Raw genomic sequence first — 21424 nt, 5'->3', positions numbered from 1 at the left:
TTCCTTCTTGAAATCATTTTCTGGCTTTCACAATACCCAAATCTTCCTCCATTCACCATTCCTCCTCTTCCTCCTCCTCTTCTACCTTTGCTTTGTACTTCAGAATAAATTCTTCATCTCTCCCTTTTCCCATACAACCAGAGTAGATAGAGTATTTAAGAATATAAGAATAAATTGACTTCAGTTTAGAACCAGAAATGGGAATAAGTTCAGAGGAGGAATTTAATGAGGAAGTATTCTTAAACTACACCTACACCTGGAGAGACCTCACCCTTTTGGTCTCCACCCTAAGAACTTCCCACCCAAATGCCTTTCAACCTACTTTTACCCCAAAGCTTCTTATGCTCAGAAACAATGATCAATTGTCTTCCTGCAACAGGATTTTCATTTTTGTTGATTACTGTGTCAGAAAGCTATTTTGAGTGACTCCACAAGTTATAAACTTTTTCTGGGAGAAGGGATTGAACCTTCTTGGACTCATTTATTGCTGAGTTATGGGAGTCAGGGGAATAGAATGGGAAGGGTCTTGAATTTAGAGTTTGAGAATGTGGATTTAAATCCCAGATAAGCAAGTTATTGTTAGTCAACTTCTCTGGACCTCAGTTTTTTTCATCTGTAAAAATAATGAACATGAACTGGGTAACTTTTAAGCTTCCCTCTACTCTAAATCTATGATTCTATATAGTGTACTGCTTTGTTATATCTCCTGAATTATTATTGTAGTATAGAGAGTGGGGGTCATATGGTTTTTTCAAGCTTTGGCTGAGTTCCAAAAAGCAGCTGGGAGTTTGGAATCTTGAGGAAAAGACAGTTGATTAGGGTCTCCCGTGGAGGGAGGTTGTCTGATCAGCCAAGCTGCCTCCTTACCTAGCTGTAGTATTGAAATTTAGCCTAGCTTTGATATATTTACTTAAGAAATTATTATTTTGGATAAACCCTTTATATCTTCCTTCCCTAAAATTATTTCCTACTTTCCCTCCCTTACCTTATATGTCTGTGGAGTTAATAAGGAGAGTAATTAGAGAGGAGTTCAAAATCTTTGAAGGGTTAATTGTTATTTGTCAGTATTAGATATAAAGAAACTAGTCAGTCATCTTTTATTCCCTTTAGTTATCAATAGTATTTTGTAAGTTGAGTTAAAGGCTGGTCCTTACTCAGACTTCATCTTTGCTTCCCTTCCCCGACCTGAGGTTCCTGAGACAACTGTTAGGGCTTCCTTTGATCCATTTTCCTGACAAATCGTCCTTTAAAGATAATAAACCCTTTTGTGTTTCAATAGACCTATTAGTATAATTTGTCTGTTAGTCATTAAGAGAGGGAAGAAGAGGGAAAGAACCAACATACTCTGGGCTCGAAAGGAAGCTGCGTATCCATCTTGAAGGAAGGTGTAACTTCAAAACAAGTCCCTTCCTGTGAAATTAACTAAACCCTGTTTGTTAATTTCAGTTTAGTCTATTTCCCTCAGCCTGTGTTTGAGTCTAAGTTCCAGTCTGTAAAGCCTGCTGTTTGTGTGTTTAGTTTAATTTCTCCTCTCCCTGAAGATCTCTGTTTCCTTTCTGTGTTATACTCCTGACTTTAGCCCTATTATATCCTGAATCTCCTTAATCCCAGCCTACCTGCAACCTAGATTACCCATTTAGCAAGTCTCTGACAACCTCCTTTCAAATTCCCTTATCCCACACACCTTTCCTCAAATTATCCCCATAACATTATCTAACTTTCCATGTGTTTTTACCAAACTGTTTTCCATTACTATTAGATCCAACTATTCTCTGTATTTAGGCCATGATCTGCTTGCTCTCTGGTAGGAAGAATGTCCTGTTAATTTTTTTCTTAATAAATCTGTGATTTCATTATTTTGAGAACTCCTATCATACCAATGGCTTGAGAACCAAGAAAGAACTCAAGGAATACAAGTTTAGAAGAGGAGAAAGTAAGTTGGACCTAGGGACTAAGGAGCATAGAATTATATATTTCAGCCTGGAATGGATCTTAAAGATTATCTGGCTCAATGCCACCCCCACGCCTACCACCTCAGTTGCTACTGATCAAGAAAGCTGAAGCCTGTATTGCAAAAGTTATTTGCTCAAAGTCACACGGTAACAAAGTTGATATTTGAATCTGTGTCCTCTGTCTCCAAATCCAAAGCTTTCCCCACCATTCTACATTGTCTGTAGCAGTGTACTTGAACTGGAAAGGTTTTCGGAAATGGTTGGCTTAGGGTGGAGAGGTTATAGAAGCTTAAATTAAATGGTCCTGGGACCACATAGCTTCCTGGAAGGAAAGGGTCTATGTGATTAAATAATACAGAAATCAATTTCATGAATTAAGGTAGAACTAATCTTGTATTTGGCTAGTGAATTTATCTGACAAACCAATTAGGGCAAGGAGAATTGGGCAAAGTTAAGAAAAAGAGTAAAAGTGTTTCTAAATCTGGAGCCAATGAAATCACCAAAAGAGAAATGAAGCCTTCCAGAGATCAGAGTAATAAAATTAAAATCTATGGACAGAAGGGGGAAGATCTTCTAAATCATACATTAGGGCTAGAAGAAACCAAAAAGGACACTTTGTCCAACTTCATTATTTTATAGATGAGGAAATTGAGACCCACAGAAATTAATCTTTAGAGCTCAACTAAAAAAATAATAATCTTTTTCATCTATAAAGCCAGAGGTCTTTGGTACAACACTTTCTCAGGGTTTTGGTCAGGGAGTGTAGGATATCTATTATTGGTATGACTTTAGGCAAGTATTTCCATCTCTCTAGACTTCAATTTCCTTCTCCTGATTGAGAGAGTTGGACTATATGGTATGTAGGGTCCCTTCCAGTTCAAAGTCCTATGACCCTATGGTAAAAGAAGTTACTTCAAGTTCTTTGCCAGACCAGAAGCCCACAGCAACTTGTGAGACCACCAGAATAAGGTGCCTCTCATGGTCTTTGGTTCCTAATACCCAGAATTAAAGTCAAGGAAGCAAGTCCAAGAGAGGCTGCAAAGCAAAATAACTTTAATAACTTATAACTGCATTAGATAAAAACTTAGAGATCAAGCTATATATAATTCAAGCTATATATAAGACAAGATTGTGGGTTGAACTTGAACCTAAAGACAAGATGAGGCAGCCCTGGAGGAAGTAAGGAATATCAAGGTCTAGATCAGTGATTCCCAAAGTGGGCGCCACCACCCCCTGGTGGATGCTGCAGCAATCCAGGGGGGCAGTGAAGGCCACAGGTGCATTTATCTTTCCTATTAATTGCTATTAAAATTTAAAAAAAATTAATTTCCAGGGGGCTAAGTAATATTTTTTCTGGAAAGGGGGCAGTAGGCCAAAAACGTTTGGGAACCACTAGTCTAGATCCTTGTACATTAACATATAAAAGTAGGAAGTAGAAGCAAATTTTCCTCGTGATTAATTATTATAACATCCTTGTTTCTTCATAATATTTAGGAGAGAAATCCTCTAAATATAATTTAAAGACTATATTCTGTTTTTCAAGAAATGGGACAAGGAAGAAAGGGAAAAGCTTGCCTCTTCTCTTCTAAAGACTAAGTTGATATGGTAGAGAAATCAGTTTAGAAAGAAGAGGTGCTATCAGGAAGAAGTCAGAAGACCCAAAAAGTCAAGGATTTGGATTTGATACAAAAGTACTATGGTCACAGAGTTCAGTAGGTCTATGATACCTCTCTCGGGAAATCCTAGATAATTTTTTATCCTTTTTTCCAACTTTTTTAGTAAACCTTTGGCATCATAAGATCATAAGATCCCAAATTGAGATAGAAGGAAACTTCCTGGTCATTAAGTCCAATGCCCTCATTTTACAGTTGAGAAAAACTAAAACAGAGAGCAATTTGCCCAAAGTCATAAGGGAGTGAGTGACAGTCACAATTTGAACACATATCCCTTAATTTAAAATCCCAGAACTTAGATATAATAATTCACTTTTGGATACTGCTTTATAAAGTACTTTACTCATAATGACCCTGTGAGATAAGTATTTTAAGGGTTATTGCCCTCATAGCTAGTTTTGCTCTCTATGGTAAAGTGAGCTTCTCAAACTTCATTGCCCTAGCCATCTGGGTCCACTTCTCCCTGGATTACATGGCATGGGTTGTTGTATTTCCTCCCATGAGTTTTGGGTTCCTGTGCTCTCTTATGGTATGGGTTCTCTTGGAGGTACTTCCTCTGTCAGAAAAAAACCTTTTTCTGGCCCAACATAAACCCATTGGCAGAGCTCTCCTGACTTAGTTTATGTTCTCTCCTCACTGGCAAAACTGAGATGAGATACACCCTGGAGCCAATGAATATCCAATATAATTCCCTGGCTTTGCTGCAGGATTTGAGAAGTGTAATGAAGATTCATGTACCCAGGGGAGTAATTCTCTAAAATTTGGACTTGTGAAAGAAAAAAAAAGCAGAATTATATGGTGTGTCAGAGTTGGAAGGAATCTTAGAGATTATTTGATTGATTAGTTCTCAAAGAATGGTACAACAATCTCTGGGGTGTCCTTGAGATCCTTCCAGGGAGTCCATGAGGTCAAAATTATTTTCATAATACTGTCAACATTTAAATTTCAAATACTGAAAATTTAGCTAGCTATTACTCACATAAACAAAAGCTATTCAGGTATTATTATCTCATTATTACCTCACTATTATCATTCCTCAACAACTTTTTAAGAGTTTCCACTCCTATTTTATTTTATTTTATTTTTATTATCATGAAAACACCCTTCCATGTTGGGCATTGTTGTAAGAACACACTTATACATAACCAAAACCCCCAAATAAAACCACAAATAATGCCTTTGTGAGAGATAGTATGCTTTGTTCCACAATTCATCAGACTCCAGCAGTTTTTTCTTTGGAGGTAGATAGATAGCTTTGCCCATCATAAGTCTTTCAGGATTGTCCCAGATCATTACATTGCTGAGAGTAGACAAGTTTTCTCAGTTGATCATTATACAATATTGCTGATACTGTATACAATGCTCTCCCGGTTCTGCTTATTTCCCTCTGCATCAGTTTATTCGGATCTTTCCAGCTTTTTCTAAAATCTTCTTGCTTATCATTTCTTATAGTACAGTAGTATTCCACCACTAATACGTACCACAGTTTGTTCAGTCATGCCCCAAGTAATGGACATCCCTTCAATTTCCAATTCTTTGCCACTACAAAAAGAGCTGCTATAAATATTTTTGTACTAGAAGGAAAAGACCTCTTTTTATTATCTCTTTGGGATGTAGACTCAGTACCTATTCTTATTTTATAGAAAACTGAGGTCCTATGCCTCATCTCTAGCTTCTGTGCCTTTGCCCATGCTGTCCTCTGTGACTAAAAAAACACACCTTTGGCATCTCCACCTATGTATATCTTTCTCTTCCTTGAAGATGTTTCCTTCAGCTTAAGTGCCTTAAGCTTAGGTGCCCACATGCCCCACGAAGTCTACCTTGATCACCCCGGATGAAAGATTTTTCTCCTCAATTTTTCCTAGAACATTTTGGATTTCTCACAGAATCTAGGACAGAAGGGACCTGAAAAGCCATTCAGTTGAATCCTTCTTGTTTTACAGATGAGGAAATTAAGTCTCAAAAGCCAGTAAGTGAAAGATCCAGTTCCTCTGACCCTGTTTACAATGTTCCTCCTGACCACACTTTACTTTGTAGTATATTTATTTGTTATCACTTTAACTCCATTCACTCTAAGCTCCTTAAGGGCAGATACTAGGTTGTTTTTCATCTTTGCATTTAGTACCTGCACATAATACTTATTGTTGTATTGAATCTTAATTGAAGATTAATTGAATCTTAATTATTTAATTAATAGAAACTTAATAAGGTACCCAGAATTGTTGGATTAAATATTTGGTAGTAATAGTCCATTCCTCTTCCCCACCCTAGCCCTGCCCTTCTCCTTGACCCCACTAAGGAGAGAAACTTTCCGAGGGTAAGGGTCACATCTATCTCATCAGATCCTGTACTTCTTTTGTCTCCTAAGGTCTTGAATTATATTAGTAAAATAAGGAGCATTTTTAGAAGAATCACAGATTACACTGTTTAAGAGGCTTCTTCCAGTAGTAGTGAATGAGGTGAAACAATTCATTCCATATCATCCAGAAGGGAAAGAGGGAGTGGTTCCTCGGATGCCTCATAATCATGGAAATTCCAAAGAAGAGGTTAGGGTTGCAAAGTAAGAGGACTATCCATAGAACCTATGCTGCTATGGCACACATATGAAAAAATCAACTTGAAAGTTGTGGCCATTTAAATTTCTTCCAGTTAATCAATGTGAATTGTGATTGCTGTCATGGAACTCCTTCCCTAGTCCCATAATTACCATGCTTTCCATCTCCATGATCTCTAGATCATTATTTATGTAATTGATCAACTTCATCCTTGTCACCTTGAACCTTTCCTTTTTGTGCCTGTTCTTCCCTTCGTGGCTATATCCTCTGCTTCCTCCTCCTTTGGGTACCACAATGCACTTGTGGCTTCTTTCTTCTCCCAACCATGCCCCTGACCTTCACCCATCAAAACCTGGTCGTGAAGAAGGATCATAGGTCTAGACTCCTAAGTCTAGAGACCTCAGAGGGCATCTAGTCTATTCTTAAGCTTCCTTCTTGCTCCTACCAACCCTCACCCCATTTTATAGTTGAAGAAACCAAGGCCCAGGGAGGTTAAGTGCTTTGCAAGTTCTCCCAGAGACTAAGCATCTGATACAATATTTGAATGCAGGTCCTCTCCCTCTCAAATGATGCTTCCCAAGATTTGCTATCACTCACTGATGAATTTAAATCACTCTAATACCACTCCCATGGGGGTTTCACAATTTAAGCAGAATTCAGGGCTGTGAGGACTCATTAAAATAATTTCAGGCATCAGGGTAAGGAAGCACTGTTTTTGATTTCAGGTTTTTTGGAGGAAGGAAAAGGAAACATTCTTGGTGTTGTTGAAAGTAAACCACATGGAAACAACTTTGAGGTTTTGCCTTACATCCCTCAAATTGTCAAACATGATGAACAGAAGCAGCCAATGTTGAAGGAAATTTTGGGGAGTCAGGCACTAATACACTGTTGGTGGAACTGTAAATTGGTTCAGTGGTTCTGAAAAACAATTTGGAATCAGCAATAAAAATCTCTGAAGTGTTTGTACTTTTTGATGCAGCCAAATACCCCAAGGAGATCATGACAGAAAACTCTCATATATAACAAAATATTCATAATAGCATCCACTGGAACAAGATGGGTGCCCTTGGTTTGAAGAATGATTAAATAAATTGTGGTAAATTAAATCAACTATAGCTTAAGAGAAGAGAGTACAAAGGAAATTTAAAGAAACATGGAAAGAATGTCAAAAGCTGAGCCCAAAGAACAGTGTATGTGACTGCAATAACACAACTAAAAACAACCCAAAGAGATAGTTGAATTCTGATTAACAGCAACAAACCATCTTGATTTGAGAAAATAGAGGATGAGACATTCCTACTTTTAGTAGAGGTATGAAATGTTGAATGCATTGTGTGAGAATATGAGAGAATTAGATGATTTATTAGTTAGTTCTGCTTATCTGTCATCCTTTGTTATAAGAGAGGGTATAGTATAAGGTGAGTATATGGGGAAATGACTATAATGTAATAAACAACAAAAAGCAGCAATAAAAATTGGGAGGGGTCATGTAGGTAGCTGCCTATTTTTACTTTGCACCAAGCCAATCTTGCTTGAGATTTGTTCAGGATTTTATTAAGAAGAAATTGGGGTGCATGGGGTGTTCAGGGAGGTTCAGTGCCTCTAGTGTAAGGGCTTGCTGAGCTTTTTCAGGGCTTCTCAACCACCATGGGCTCCAAGCTTTAGTATGTACAGAGACCATGTCCTGGTAAAAGCATCTCCATAGAAAGGCTAAACCAGACTGACATCTCAAGTCCATCAGCGAGTTAGAAAAGTGTCCACCCCAGGCATGTGAAGACTTCCCTCACCAGCAAAGGTGGATTAGAATAATTTGGTCCAGTGATCATGGAGGAGACAGACGCAGGTAGCATGGAGCACATAGAGTTTGTTCAGATATCAAAGAAGTCAAGATCATCCAATGTATCCTGGGTCAAATCCAGTCTTGTCAATGGATTTTGATGACTCTGGATGAGAAAACGAGGCTGAAAATTTTGTGCAATTCTGCCTCACTTGAATTCAATTTATATGCAAGTCAAAAAACATCATTCAGTGATGGCATTTTGGTCCTCTTCCACTGTAAAGGACAAAAGCCAACCAAACAAAGAAAAATGTCTTTCTCTTCATGCATACCTTGTAAAGCAGGATCTTATCACTTACTTCTGGATTCTTGCGATAAGAACCTGCTGGTGGTCTTCCTCTCCCAGGACTCTCTGCATTCCAGTTCATCTGCCCTACCAGCAATCACAAGTCTGATCCAGTCACCCACTACTCAATGAATTCCAGTGGTCTCCTATTACCTCCAGGAACAAAAATGAAATCCTGAGATTTTAAAGCTTTTCATGACCCTGTCCCTGCCTTCCTTTCTAAATTATTTATACTTTGAGTCCCTCTATGTCCCCTATGATCTAGCAACATTAGCCCTAATGCTGTTTCTTGAATGTGATACTCTACCTCCCAACTCTGCCTTTGCATGTATGTTCCAAGTCTGGACTTGTCACCTGGGCTTCTGGGCTTTCTTAGCTTTTTTCAAGACTCCACTCAAATCCCTCTTATGCAGGAGACCTTTCACAAGTCCCCTCACTGCTGAAATTTTATCCAGTTTCTTCTGCATAAATCTATATTAAGGTAATGGTTTTCATACTGTTACCCCCATTAGATTGTGAGCTCTTCATGTGCAGGAATTAGTTTTGCCCTTGTATTCCTACAACTTGGCTTGATATGGCACTTAAATAGGTGATTAATAAAATAATTATTGACTGACATCCATAGAAAGGCAAAGAAAAAGATGTATATAAGATAGTGTTCATTTTTTTTTCATATAAATGTCTGACAGTGGTCATGTTTATTTGTAATGATTTCTTTTTAATAAAGAAACTATGAAAAAGCAAAGGATGGACTTGGATGACATGTGCACAGGGATGGTAGGCTCTCTAATTGGTCAGGCATTATTCCTGGCCCTCTAACAGCAGGAAGTGACGGGGGTCAGACAGACATTTCAACTCAGCCCTTCTTCTTGATGTCAGGTTCACTGTACCTTCTTGAAAACTTGCTTGCACATAACACCTTGCACCCTCATTTCCTGGAAAGCAAATGTGATACATAAATATCATTATTATTATCATTCCCATTTTCCACATGTGGAAACTAAGGCTCAAAAAAAGCAAAGAAATCTCACAGTCTCATGGTAAGCAATTAAACAGAGACTTCTGACTCTAAGACCAATACTCTTTCCCTTATATGGGATTTTCTTTCAAAAAAAGAATTCAGATAGGGGCAGCTAGGTAGCTCAGTGGATTGAGAGTCAGGCCTAGAGACAGGAGGTCCTAGGTTCAAATCCAGCCTCAGACACTTCCCAGCTGTCTGACCCTGGGCAAGTCACTTGACCCCCATTGCCCACCCTTACCACTCTTCCACCTAGAAATCAATACACAGAAGTTAAGGGTTTAAAAAAAAAAAAAAGAATCCAGAGCTTTGTGGATCTTGTGTTGTATGCCCATTTAGGTGGTCCCTAAAAGATCAGGAGAAAGAAATCTTTTTCTTCACCTGATGCAGTGTCAGCTCTTTGCCCTCTGGAGCTCAAGTTTCTGCTAAATTTTAGTTTGCATTACTCAATAATTACTAATATGGCAGCTAGGGAGCCTGACCCCTGACACTGATCACACTTGGATTAACTAAAACTCCATCCCAGAACAAAACTTAATTTTCCAGAATATATTTAAGTGGAACATAATGAAGTTGAAAACAGAGTTAATGCAATTTATTTGCAGCCCGCCTGAGTTCTATACTTTAGAGGCAAACTGAATGCGCTGACAATGATTGGTTTCTCACCATTCAGTCCAGACCACATATCACATCACAACTGCTACTGTGGTATAAAACAAAACAAGAAACAAAAGGAAAGTACTTAATCTGAGGTTTAGGAACATACCAGATGCAGCTCATCGCCTTCAATCCATTGGGTCCAACCTCGGCCTTCCTTCTCACCTTTCTGTACACATTGGAGTTTGTCACCTTCCCAGCTCACCTTGGTCTGCCAAACAAGCACAGTGGGTGAGTGGGAGGTGACTGGAGGAGGGAGCAGTACTGGGGCTCAAGTGCCCCTTTTATTTACTGTGCTAAAGTCAGTTTCATTAAAGGGAATCTCTAGCAACAACACATAGTGGCTATTCTAATCACCCTTCCTAATTAAAAAGTCTAAATCATTAAAAAATAAAAACTGTTATAAAGCACTCCAGAAATTGCATTTAAAAAGAACATTTAGTTTTAGGAAAAAAAAGTCCCTGCTGCTGGAGGCTGACCACCTGATGGCATGCAAAAGCTTGGGAAATGGGAGTCCAATCGGAGTGAAAGAAGAATTTCAGAACGTTAACATTAGCATTAGCAGCATGGTGGTGGCTGAATAAATAGCCAATTAGTGTGAAGTCTATTTGTGTTTATCCTCCATGGTTAACAAGGGTCATATGTCTCAGAAGTAGCCAGTGTCCATCTTCAATTCCTTTATTTGTTTTTTTGGTACCTACCATATGTGATATTCCATATTGGGCACCAAAGAGGATGAGATTTCAAAGACAAGTAAGAAGTAAGGTTGCTTCCAGTCAAAAAATAGAGATGATACACATTCATGAATCCTTTTACGGAAACAGCACATTTCATAACTGGTATAAGGGAAAGCGCCATAGGAAGTCAGAGAAAAAAAAAAGATTACTTCCAGATGAAAGAATGGGAAAGACTGCATGAAGGAGGTAGCACTGGAACTGAGTCCTGAAGGATAGATAGGATTTCAATAAGAGGATGAGAGAGGAATGAGTATTCCAGCAAGAAAGAACAACACAAATTAAGGAGAAGTAGCAACAAAGTGGAAGACACAATCATGGAATGGCGAGAAATCCAATTTGATTAAAGAGTGCAGAGACTAGAATCAGGAAGACTCATCTTCATGAGTTCAAATCTGGCTTCAGATACTTACTAATGGTGTAACCATGGGCAAGTCACTTAACTCTATTTGTCTCAGTTTCCTTATCTGTAAAATAAATTGGAGAAGGAAATGGCAAACCATTCCAGTATATTTGCTAGGAATACCTCTAATTGGATCACAGAGTCCAAAAGGACTGAAATGGCATAACAATAACAACAACAAGGGAAGTAAACAAGAGATGAATTCTAAAGATGGTTGAGCAGCAGGGAATTTTCACATTTTCCCCTGGGTCTCTCTACTTCCCCTCCCCACCATTTTTTTTTCATGGGATTAGTAAAGTAGTACCTCAGGGAAGAGCTACAGGTATAGTTTGTTTAGATTTTAGGAAAGCATTTAATAAAGTTTCTTATACTATTTTTGTGGAATTGATGAACTAATGTGAGTTAGGTGATAATGCAACTGGTATAGTTAAATGGATTTGGAATTGTTTAAATGTTTGGACTTAGAGCAGTCAATGGTTCCATGTCAAATTGAATAATTGAATAAAATTTATGAAGCATTTATTATATATCAAGCACTTTAGGCCTTGAGATACAAATAGAAAAAGTTAGATAGTTTCTATTCTCAAGGAACTCACATTCTAATAGAGGAAGACAATACATCAGTGATTCCCAAAGTGGGTGCTACCGTCCCTTGGTGGGTGCTGCAGTGATCCAGGGAGGCTGTGATGGCCACACCTTATTTGTATTACATTCTGTTCTGAGTTCAATAAATAGTTTCATAATTTCCAGGGGGCGCTAAGTAATATTTTTTTCTGGAAAGAGGGTGGTAGGCTAAAAAAGTTTGGGAACATCTGAAATACATAAAAGAAATTTCATTGGAATGGCAGATCTAAAAATCTGGAACTCCTAATGGTTCATCATAGGGTTCTAGGGCCAGGCCCAGGGGTCCTCATCAGTCGATGAGACTTATTGGATTTCCAGAGAGTGACAATGGGATTGACGCTTGGTCCCATGTTATTTATCATTTGTATCATTAGCTTGGATAGAAGCATAAGATGGCATGGTCAACAAATTCAAAGATAACAAAAGTTAGAAGGGATTGCTAATTCGATGAATGATTGATCAATCAATAAATATTTATTAAGCATGGACTATGTGCCAGGCATTGTGCTAAGTGCTGGAGACAAAAAAAGAAGCAAAAGACACCTTTCAGGAACTTGCAATCTAATGGATCAATGACAGTATCCAGACTAGAGCACTGGACTGAATCTAATGAGATGAATTTCAAAGGGATAGATATAAAGTCTTATACTTGAGTCCCAGAGATCAACTTTGCACATAGGATAAGAGGGGAGATACTTAGATGGCACATTGGGAAGGATCTGAGAGTTTTAGTGAACTATAAGCTGAATTTGAGTTACTGGTATGATGTGCCAGTCAACAAAACTAATGCATTAAGAAAGGAATTCCTATGCCAATAACAGGAGGTGATAGTCCATACATACTCTGTTGTAGTCAGACTACTTCCAAAGAATTGTACTCAGTTCTAAAGATTGAAGTTTAGGAAGGAAGGTGATTGTTAAATGAAGAGCATATAAAGAATATAACTGGAATGGTCAAGGGCCTTGAGTTCAAGCCTGAAGATCTGGTGAAGTTAGGAACATTTGGTCTGGAGCAACGAAGATGTAAAGGGGATATAGCAGCCTTCTTCAACCATCTGAAGGGCTTTCATATGGAGGACTGGACTACTTCTATCTGGCTCAGGAAAGGAGAAATAGGAGCAATTCCTAGAAGTTGCCAAGAAATAAATGTAGGTTTGATTTCAGGAAAAACTTCCTGAGAGAGAGAGAGAGAGAGAGAGAGGAGCAAGGAAGGAAGGAAGGAGAGAAGGAAGGAAGAAAGGGAGGGAGGAAGGGAAAGAAAAGGAAAGGAAGGAAAAGATAAGAAAAAAGGAAAGTAAAGAAAAGAAAAGAAAGAAAGGAAAGAAATGGACTGTTGTAGGAAAAGGTGCATTCCTCTTTAAGTAGTGGTAGGATGGCTGCTTGTCAACTATAGTATAGAATAAAATTCTTTTGGGTATATATTGGACTAAATGGTTGGAGAAGTCCTTTCCAATTCTAAAATACTGTAATTGATATTTTCAGACATGGCCAATGTGAGAATTTTATTTTGCTTGACTATGCGTATTTAATGCAAAAGTATTCTTTTGCTTTATTCTGATTGGATTGGGTAGAGATAGGGATAAGAATAAGATTCTCCCCTCCTCCAAAAGAAAATCAGGGTTTATTTGAACAGTTTTAAATGCATAGAATAGACAAAAGTTTAAAAGTAATCACAGACAAGCAAAGCATCTTTGAAAGGTAGGTATTGAATTTATTATATACTTAAAAGGAAAATCAAGCTGTACATAATAGAGACTTCTAGTATAACAATGTACAATCCTGTTTTTGTGTTCTGTTGTCTATATGGGAACACTAATCTTATGTGGTAGGTATTTAAGTTCAAAATAAGAAAATATAAAAATTTTTTAAATTCTTTTTTTCTGTTTCCTAGTTTCTAACTCAGGTCAAAACTATGAAGGAAGTAAAAATACTACTCTGTTTCTTCTAATTAATCAGCAATTAATTTAAAGGAAGTTAAACTGCACAGTGGATAGAATACTGGTCCTGGAGTCAGAAAGCCTCACCTTCCTGAGTTCAAAACTGACTTCAGACCCTTATTAGCTGTGTGCCTCTGGGGCATCACTTATTTAACCTCAGTTTCCTCATATGTAAAATGAGCTGAAGAAGAAAATGGCAAACCACTCTTTATCCTTGCCAAGAAAACCCCAATGGGGTCACCACAAAGAGTTAGACATGACTGAAACATCTGAACATCAACAATTTATGGGAGCTAATGTAAACCAAACTCCTAAGGATATCTACTGACAAATGGTGACTGATGTGCCATAGCAGTCAAGCTACCAAATAATTAATTTCTTGAATTAGAAAAAATGATAACAAAATTCATCTGGAAGAGCAAAAGGTCAAGAATATAAAGGGAATTAATGACAAATGGTGACTAAGAGGCTCTAGTGGGGATAAATAGAAAAGGTATTTATGATCTAAAACACTGAAGCATTCAGCCATTCACAGGGCTTTAAAAATCTTACAGTAAAAATGAAACAAGTCATATTCCCCAAATCAATCAGGCTTCCATTTTCTAACTTTGAAAATAATCTACTTAGAGCCCACTATTCTCAGGTTGAGAAGTTCTGAGGTGAACCTTATTGAGGTGAGGCTTTATTTACTTGTGTCTGCGTCTAGGTTCCCAAGAGGGCAGCTAGACGGTGGATGAACCTGGAGTCAGGAAAATCTGAGTTCAAATGGCCTCAGACACTTACTCGTTGGCAAGTTGCTTCACCCTGTTTGCTACAGTTTCCTCAACTGTAAAATGAGCTAGAGAAGGAAATGGCCAACCACTCCGGTATCTTTGCCAAGAAAACCCCAAATGGAGTTACGAAGAAACACAACTGAAAAATGACTGAACAAAAACAACAAGGACTCCACACTACTTCTCAGTCTATTCTAGATCCAGTCTATGCCTTCTCTACTCAGGTCATCAATTTTATCTCCTCCCAGCTAGACATTTGGACTCTGTCCCTGGGTCCCCCAACTCAGAGAAGTGAGCTACCCTTTATCTCACCAGAGGCTCAGGGCTCCACATCACTTTTCAGACTGCTTTTGATTCATTTCATGCCATTTGTTTTCCCTCATCCCTCCCCCTTCATAGTTGCCCTTTATGTGTTGTTTCCCTTCTAGAATGTAAACTTCCCTTTAGTATGTAAGCAATAGATAGAGCTTGCCTTGCTTGTTTGTACTTATATCAGGGGATATAAGCAAGCAACGAGGCAGTACAATGGTTAGAGCATTGGACCTAGAGTCAGGAAGACCTGGGTTTGAATCCAGTTCAGATATCTGCAGCTGTGAAACCTTGGGGAAGTCAATAGACTTCCAAGTGGCAACCTCATTCTCAATTTTCTCAACTGTAAAATGGGGATAATAATTGTACTTACTTCCTAGGGTTGTTGCAAGGATTAAATGAAATAAGTTTTGTAAAGCACTTAGCACAGTGCCTGGCACATGGTAAACACTATGCAAGTTATTATTATTATTAAGTGATTAATAAATCTTTTATCTAGTCCTCAATACCAATCAGATTACTAAATTCATCAATATTCTAACTTTTTATAAGTTATTAAGAAATAGCCATGCTGCACAGAAGCAGATTGGTCGAGTAATTAGAACCAGCTAGAACTTGGTGTTATCAAATAAAATTTACAAAAGAGTTAATCCACCAAGATTACAATAATGTGCATAAGCAAATCTTATATAAGGAAACATGGTAATTAGGCATGTGTGGAGTTTTAGAAAGGGTCTAAATTCTGATGACTTTTGTACCCTCAATCCAAACAGGTTAGAGGGTCTATATAGGCAGAGGTTTAAGGGTCCTAAAAAGCCATTGCATTCAGTTCTCCCATTTTACGGAGGCAGAAACTGAAGCAAAGAGAAGTTATCTGACTTGCCCAGGCTCACAGAGGTAGTAGGTATGAGAAGTGGGATCTGATCCCAGGTTTTTCTGACTCCAACTCCAGTGCCCTATTTTCTACCCCAAGATGCCTCAAGTAATTCTGGATTCAAGTAATTCTGAGCCAAAGGGAGGAGAAAACCAGGCAAAACAGGAAGATATTTTGAAATAGTTATGAAAATTCCTAGATGCCCCAAACGGGAAGAAATCCAGGCCCTTCCATTTTTCAAAAGTTGAAGTGTTACTACAATCCCTCTCTATACTGTATTCCTGACTCGCCTGACTTTCTTTCCCATGCTCTATGCCCAGGTACCTTCATCCTCTCCTTCCCCCGTTTCCTTTTATTTCTTGTTTAAATAGCATGTAAACTTCATGAGGGCAGCCACTGATTTGCTTTCCACTTGTATTTGTGTTCCTAGTCCTTAGCACAGTACCTGACATATAATAATTGCTTAATAAATAATTGTTGAGCAATACAAGGATCCAAGACATCTCTGAGAGATTCATGATGAAAAATGCTATCCACCTCCATAAAAGGAACTGAGTTTGAATGAAGATCAAAGCATATCATTTTTCACTTTATTTCCCTCATGAGTTTTTTTCCCTGTATGTGCAATATGTGTCTTCCTTCACAACATGACAAATAAGAAATTATGTATTGCATGACAGCACATGCTGTGTCAGAGAGGGAGGGAAGGAGAGAATTTGGATTGCAAAATGTCAGAAAACAAACATTAAAAATTGTTTCTACATATCACTGGGGGAAAATACAATAAAATATTACTGGCAGAAAAAAAGCAAATGCTTATTGATTTGACTAGTTAGCAGATACATCTGCACTTAGAAGTGCTGGGAGTCAGGACAGAGAAGATCCTGGAGTCCAGAGATTACTGAACTCTTGCCCATTCCTGTAAGTTGGGGGTGAAAATCAGACCACAGAGGTCAGAATGGGCAGCCCAGGTCTCCCTCAGGCTCTAGAGAGGAAGTTGGTTATAGAGAAGTGGTGGCATAAGGAGTAGCCAATGTCTTTCTTTAAAAGAGTAGTAAGTTTGATGAGGTAAAGAGTCTCAAGGGAGAAAATGCTTTTCTTTCACCATAGTCATCCTTTCTCTCCTATCACAAAGAAAATTCTATCTTTTCAGGAGTGAGTCAAACACGACTTGTTCCACACTGACTAAAATTGTTATGGTTCAAAATTAATTTGAAATAATAAGCAAATACTCACGAGAGGGTCTGAAGGGAGACACTATCAGTCATTCACATCCTAATGTGACAGCTCGTGTAGACCAAGTACCTTAAACCTAGCAGTGGCTATTGAGCAGGGGCAAGGGATAACTTTGGGACTTGGATCCTACGAAAGAGGATAGGGTTAGATGAGGAGGGGGAGGTGAGACTGAAGCCAGGAGAAGACCCAGGTCAGGAATTCCTCAATAGTCACTAAGCAGAATGTGACAGACAGAGTGGAGGAAACACTGAACTGGGAGTCAGGAAATTAGATTCTAATCACTGTCCCTGTCGATGAAGAACTTCATGATGTTTCATAAGTCACATCGCTTGATCAACTGTGAAAGACTTAGCAACTCTCAGCAATACAATGATCCAGGACAATTCTGAAGGACTTATGACAAAGAATGCTCTCCACTTCCAGGGGGAAAAAACTGTTGGAGTCAGAATGCAGAACAAAGTATGCCACTTTTTACTTTAGTTTATTTGTGTTTTTATTTGGGGATTTGGTTTTGTGAATATTCTCTTAAATAACGACCACTATGAAAGTATGTTTTTGCATGATACTATATGTATAACTCAAATCAGATTGCTTATCTGGGAATTCCCTCTGGGAAGAGGGAGAAAAAGGTGGGAGGGAGACAATTTGGATCTTATAACTTCAAAAAAACTTCTGTGGAAAGTTATTATTACATATAATTGGTAAAATAAATTATATTTATAAAAAGAAAAGTCACATCACTTTTCTGGTTCTCCAGGATCTCATCTGTTAAATAAAAGGCTGAATTTGAAGCTCTCTAAGGCATTTTTCAACTCTGATATGTGATTCTTTCATCCTATTATTCCCTGCTCTCCTATCTTCTCCAATACCAGTTTCTTCTTCCTCCTTCCCACCTGCCTGCCTTGAATTTTTAGTGGTTTCTTAGTGAAGACCTATGGACTAACTGGAGTTCATAGAATTTCTAGGTGTGGAAAATTAAGACAGAATTGTGATATTTTCTCTGGAATTATTTTTAGCTCTCCTCCCCTCTCCATCCAAAAAAACAGTTTGATTTTAGGGCTGAAGCCCAAACTGTCTCTTACCAAGGTTATGTTGGGTCTTCACTTCTTTTGTCTAGATGTAAAAACTGACAGGGCAAAGACCAGCTCCTTGTTTTATCTCCATACGAGAACTGTTTTAGAAAATGAGATCAATTGACTCTAGCCACCATGCTGGGAAATGCCATGTTGGGAAAAGTGAAGTGTCTTGACATCCAAAAGACCTGCCTCTTGTCTTGATTGAAGTCTGAGATCTCTAATTAGAGAGGACCTGGAAAGGGACACCCTGAAGACTATAAATTGACAGAAAGGACAAGAAGTCAGACCTTTTTTCCAGGAACTACAGACTCAGGAGAATGAGAAGTCTGGCTCTGCTGCATGGAGCAGGCGGTGACTGGACATGCTAGCAGTCTGGGCAGCCTCCATTCTTTAGCTCTCAAGTGGCTCATGCTTCTCTCTCTCTTCTTTTCTCTGTATGGCCTGCTTTCTTCTATTTAATAAATAATAATTATAAAATTAAGATATGGTCTCCAGAGATTTTTAATCACTACATAGGAAAGGGATTCTTAATCTTTTTGTGTGTCATGGATCCCCTGGGCAGTTTGATAAAGCCTTAGAATAATGTTATTAGTGCATAAAATAAAATACATAGAAAATTATAAAGGAAACCAGTTATATTTAAATCACTATAAAAATCTTTGTGTGTATATATCTATTACATGAAGGAGAATAATGTGTATATATAGTTTATATATTTTCTTGTCTTTCAGACATGCCTAACTCTTTATGACCTCATTTTTTTCTTTGTTTTTATATTTTTGGCAAAGATACTGGGGTGGTTCTATCATTTCCTTCTCTAGTTCATTTTGAGATGACGAACTGAGGCAAACGGGTGATTTGCCCAGGGTGACATAGCAAGTAAGTGTGTGAGGTGGTTTTAAACTCAAGAAGATGAGTCTTCCTTATTCCAAGCCCAGTGCTCTAGCCACTGTGCCATCTAGCTGCCTGTTTATATGTATATCAAATAGATACTTACATATGTGTATATAAACAAGGTCATGGACCCCAGAAGACAGAACCTGTCTTCTAACGGATCACAGAGTTGAACTCAGGAAGGAATCATAGAAGACATCTAGGACAGGCTTTTCATTTTATAGATTAGGAAAGTTAAGACACAGTCAAAAGAAGCAGCTTTCTAAGTGGGAGAAATGGGATTCAAATGCAGGTTCGTTGACAACAAATCCAGGATTCTTCCCACCATGCCCTGCAACCTCTTGAGAGACAGTCAGAGAGACAGACAGAGACAGACATCAAGGGAGAAAGAGAAAGAGAGAAATTGAGGTTCAAGAAAGAGCCATCTGCAGTTCATTGGCTACCTGGAACATTTCCTATATTTAGAACCATTCAAATATCATGAAAAAGAACACAGAGTTTGAAATCCAAGGACTTGGGTTCTAGTTCCAACTCTACCATTATCCGTACATAACCTCTTCTATATAGTGTCATCAGTCACATACCTACCTAGGCCTTCATCATTTCTTGCCTACACAATAGCTTCATAATTACCTTCCCTGCTGCCATTTCTTCCTTCCCCAATAATTCCTTTAAGAAACTGCCAAAATTACATTCTCTAAAATGCAGGTGACAACATTAATCTCAAACTCGAAATCTTCAGTGATTCTCTTGCTTCTAGGATGAAATATAAATTCCTCAGCCTGGCATTTAAAACCCTCTGCAAACTGCTTCAAGCCTAGCTTTTCTGACTTACTTGGCATTACTCCCCTTCATGCATTATATGTTTCAGCCAAAAATAACTTTTTCTTCTCTCTTATCCAATTTATTAAAGAAGGAACCAAGACCACTGTGATGTCAAGAAAGCTAGGAGTTCTATAGCAAGGAGGGCTGAGGCTAAAGAACCAGGAAGTTGAAGAAAAGAAGGAAGGAAGAGAAGGGCATCAGTGATGCCAGCCTGAAGCCAGGGAGGGCAATCACCTTACCCAGAGGCAATGTGAAGAGAAGGGCCAACAGGCTGGTCTCAGCCACTCTTTATCCTACTGACTGCCAGAAACCACAGGAGATAGCGGTGGCCAGCTTTGTCATGATCTGCAAAGGGTAGGTTCCAGGTTATGGTTGCTGCATTGGAGGATGAGGAAAAGGTTCCTGGGCCAAGGGGCCAAGGAAAGCATGGGAAGCGACTGAGTTGAAGGAGGCATTTTGGGAGACTGTTGCTCAGGATGTGGGGTAAGCTTTTTAAGAGAGTTCTGCTTAGGGGAAGGCTATTTGGGGAAGAAATAGGGAATAGTCCCACTGTATCCAGCATCATCCAAATGGAGCAGCCTCATGGAGAGAGGCTTGAGACATGGAATATGACAGACGTACTGGTCAACCTGGGAGAGAGCCTCAATGAGCACCCTTGTGGGAATTGGCTGTTCCCTGATCCAAGCCCAATGGGATGGTTCTTTTGCCATGACCTCTTCACAACAGTGCCTAATAGTCCATCCATGCCTGCAGCTGGTCCCTCTGGCACAGGAAGTTGGGCATGAGCTTCTGCCAGCCCTGGTCCAGGGCCCAGGACAAAACCTCAAGGGATCCTCTTTGTCTTCCTCCATGTTATTCACTAGATACAAAGCTAAAAAGTGGTTGCTGTGGTTGTATTCACTGAGCTGCAGGCCAGCTCTTTGGAATAAAACCATTGCCAAGAGATACTTATCAGAGACTTGAAAACATAAATCTATGGAAAAGAATTGCTGCAGGTAGCTGTCCTCTAGAATGCTGAGGAAGGGTCAAACCTCCTGGCACTGGTGGGAAGGGAGGCACCCAGTGTCAGCCCAGACTCCTGGCTTCACCCAGTTGGTGACCACAGGAAGGACAGAAATAGAGTCCTGACCTTGGTTCATCATTGTGAAAATAGGGGTGGAAAGAAGAAAGAAGGGGAAGGGGGTATAGGATCTGCCCATATGAGGCAGAACCCAAACCTCAGCCTCTCCTCTGGGTCTGAACAAATTTCTCCAAACTTTCATTCCTTCTCTCATATCTGCCATGTCTGTATCTTCTCACAAAATCTCTCTCATTCTGGAAATTCCCTCTTTACCTTCACCTCTTAGAATTCTTAGTTTTAATCAAAGTTCAACTTAAGTGTTAAGCTCTATGAAAATTCTTCTTTTCTCCCTTTATTTCTTCCTTCTTTATCTCCTCTTTCCCCTTTAGTACTTCTTTCTTCCCTCTTTGTCTACCTCTCTTTTCTCCTCTCTCACTTCCCTTCTTTTTCCTTCTTTCTCCATCTTTCCTTCCTTCCTTTTTTCTCCTTCTCTTCCTCTTCTCTCCTTCCTCCCTTCTTTCTTATCTTCTTCCCTCCCACCCCTTCTTTGCTCCTTCTTTCCCTCCTCTTATTTTCTTCCCTCCTTCATTTCCTGCTTTTCCCCACTGATCTTTCCTTCCTTCCTTCCTTCCTTCCTTCCTTCCTTCCTTCCTTCCTTCCTTCCTTCCTTCCTTCCTTCCTTCCTTCCTTCCTTCCTTCCTT

At 38.9% G+C, this 21424-nt stretch overlaps 1 protein-coding gene across 1 annotated transcript in view; it reads right to left on the bottom strand.

Annotated features, from left to right (window-relative positions):
* Positions 1–9000: 9000 nt before the first annotated feature.
* Positions 9001–21424, bottom strand: part of RBP1 (retinol binding protein 1) — a 52395-nt gene continuing 39971 nt past the window's right edge. The window contains exons 3-4 of the mRNA XM_044666672.1: positions 10088–10189; positions 9001–9238 (exon numbers count right to left, since the gene is read on the bottom strand). Of these exons, the coding sequence (XP_044522607.1) occupies positions 9185–9238; positions 10088–10189 (156 nt within the window). The 3' untranslated portion in view covers positions 9001–9184. The remainder of the gene's footprint in view (positions 9239–10087; positions 10190–21424) is intronic.

Source organism: Gracilinanus agilis, chromosome 3 (assembly GCF_016433145.1).
Source record: "Gracilinanus agilis isolate LMUSP501 chromosome 3, AgileGrace, whole genome shotgun sequence".
NCBI lineage: Eukaryota > Metazoa > Chordata > Mammalia > Didelphimorphia > Didelphidae > Gracilinanus > Gracilinanus agilis.
The sequence above is the reverse complement of the archived record's forward strand: the minus strand, read 5'-3'. Positions and strand labels throughout refer to the sequence as shown.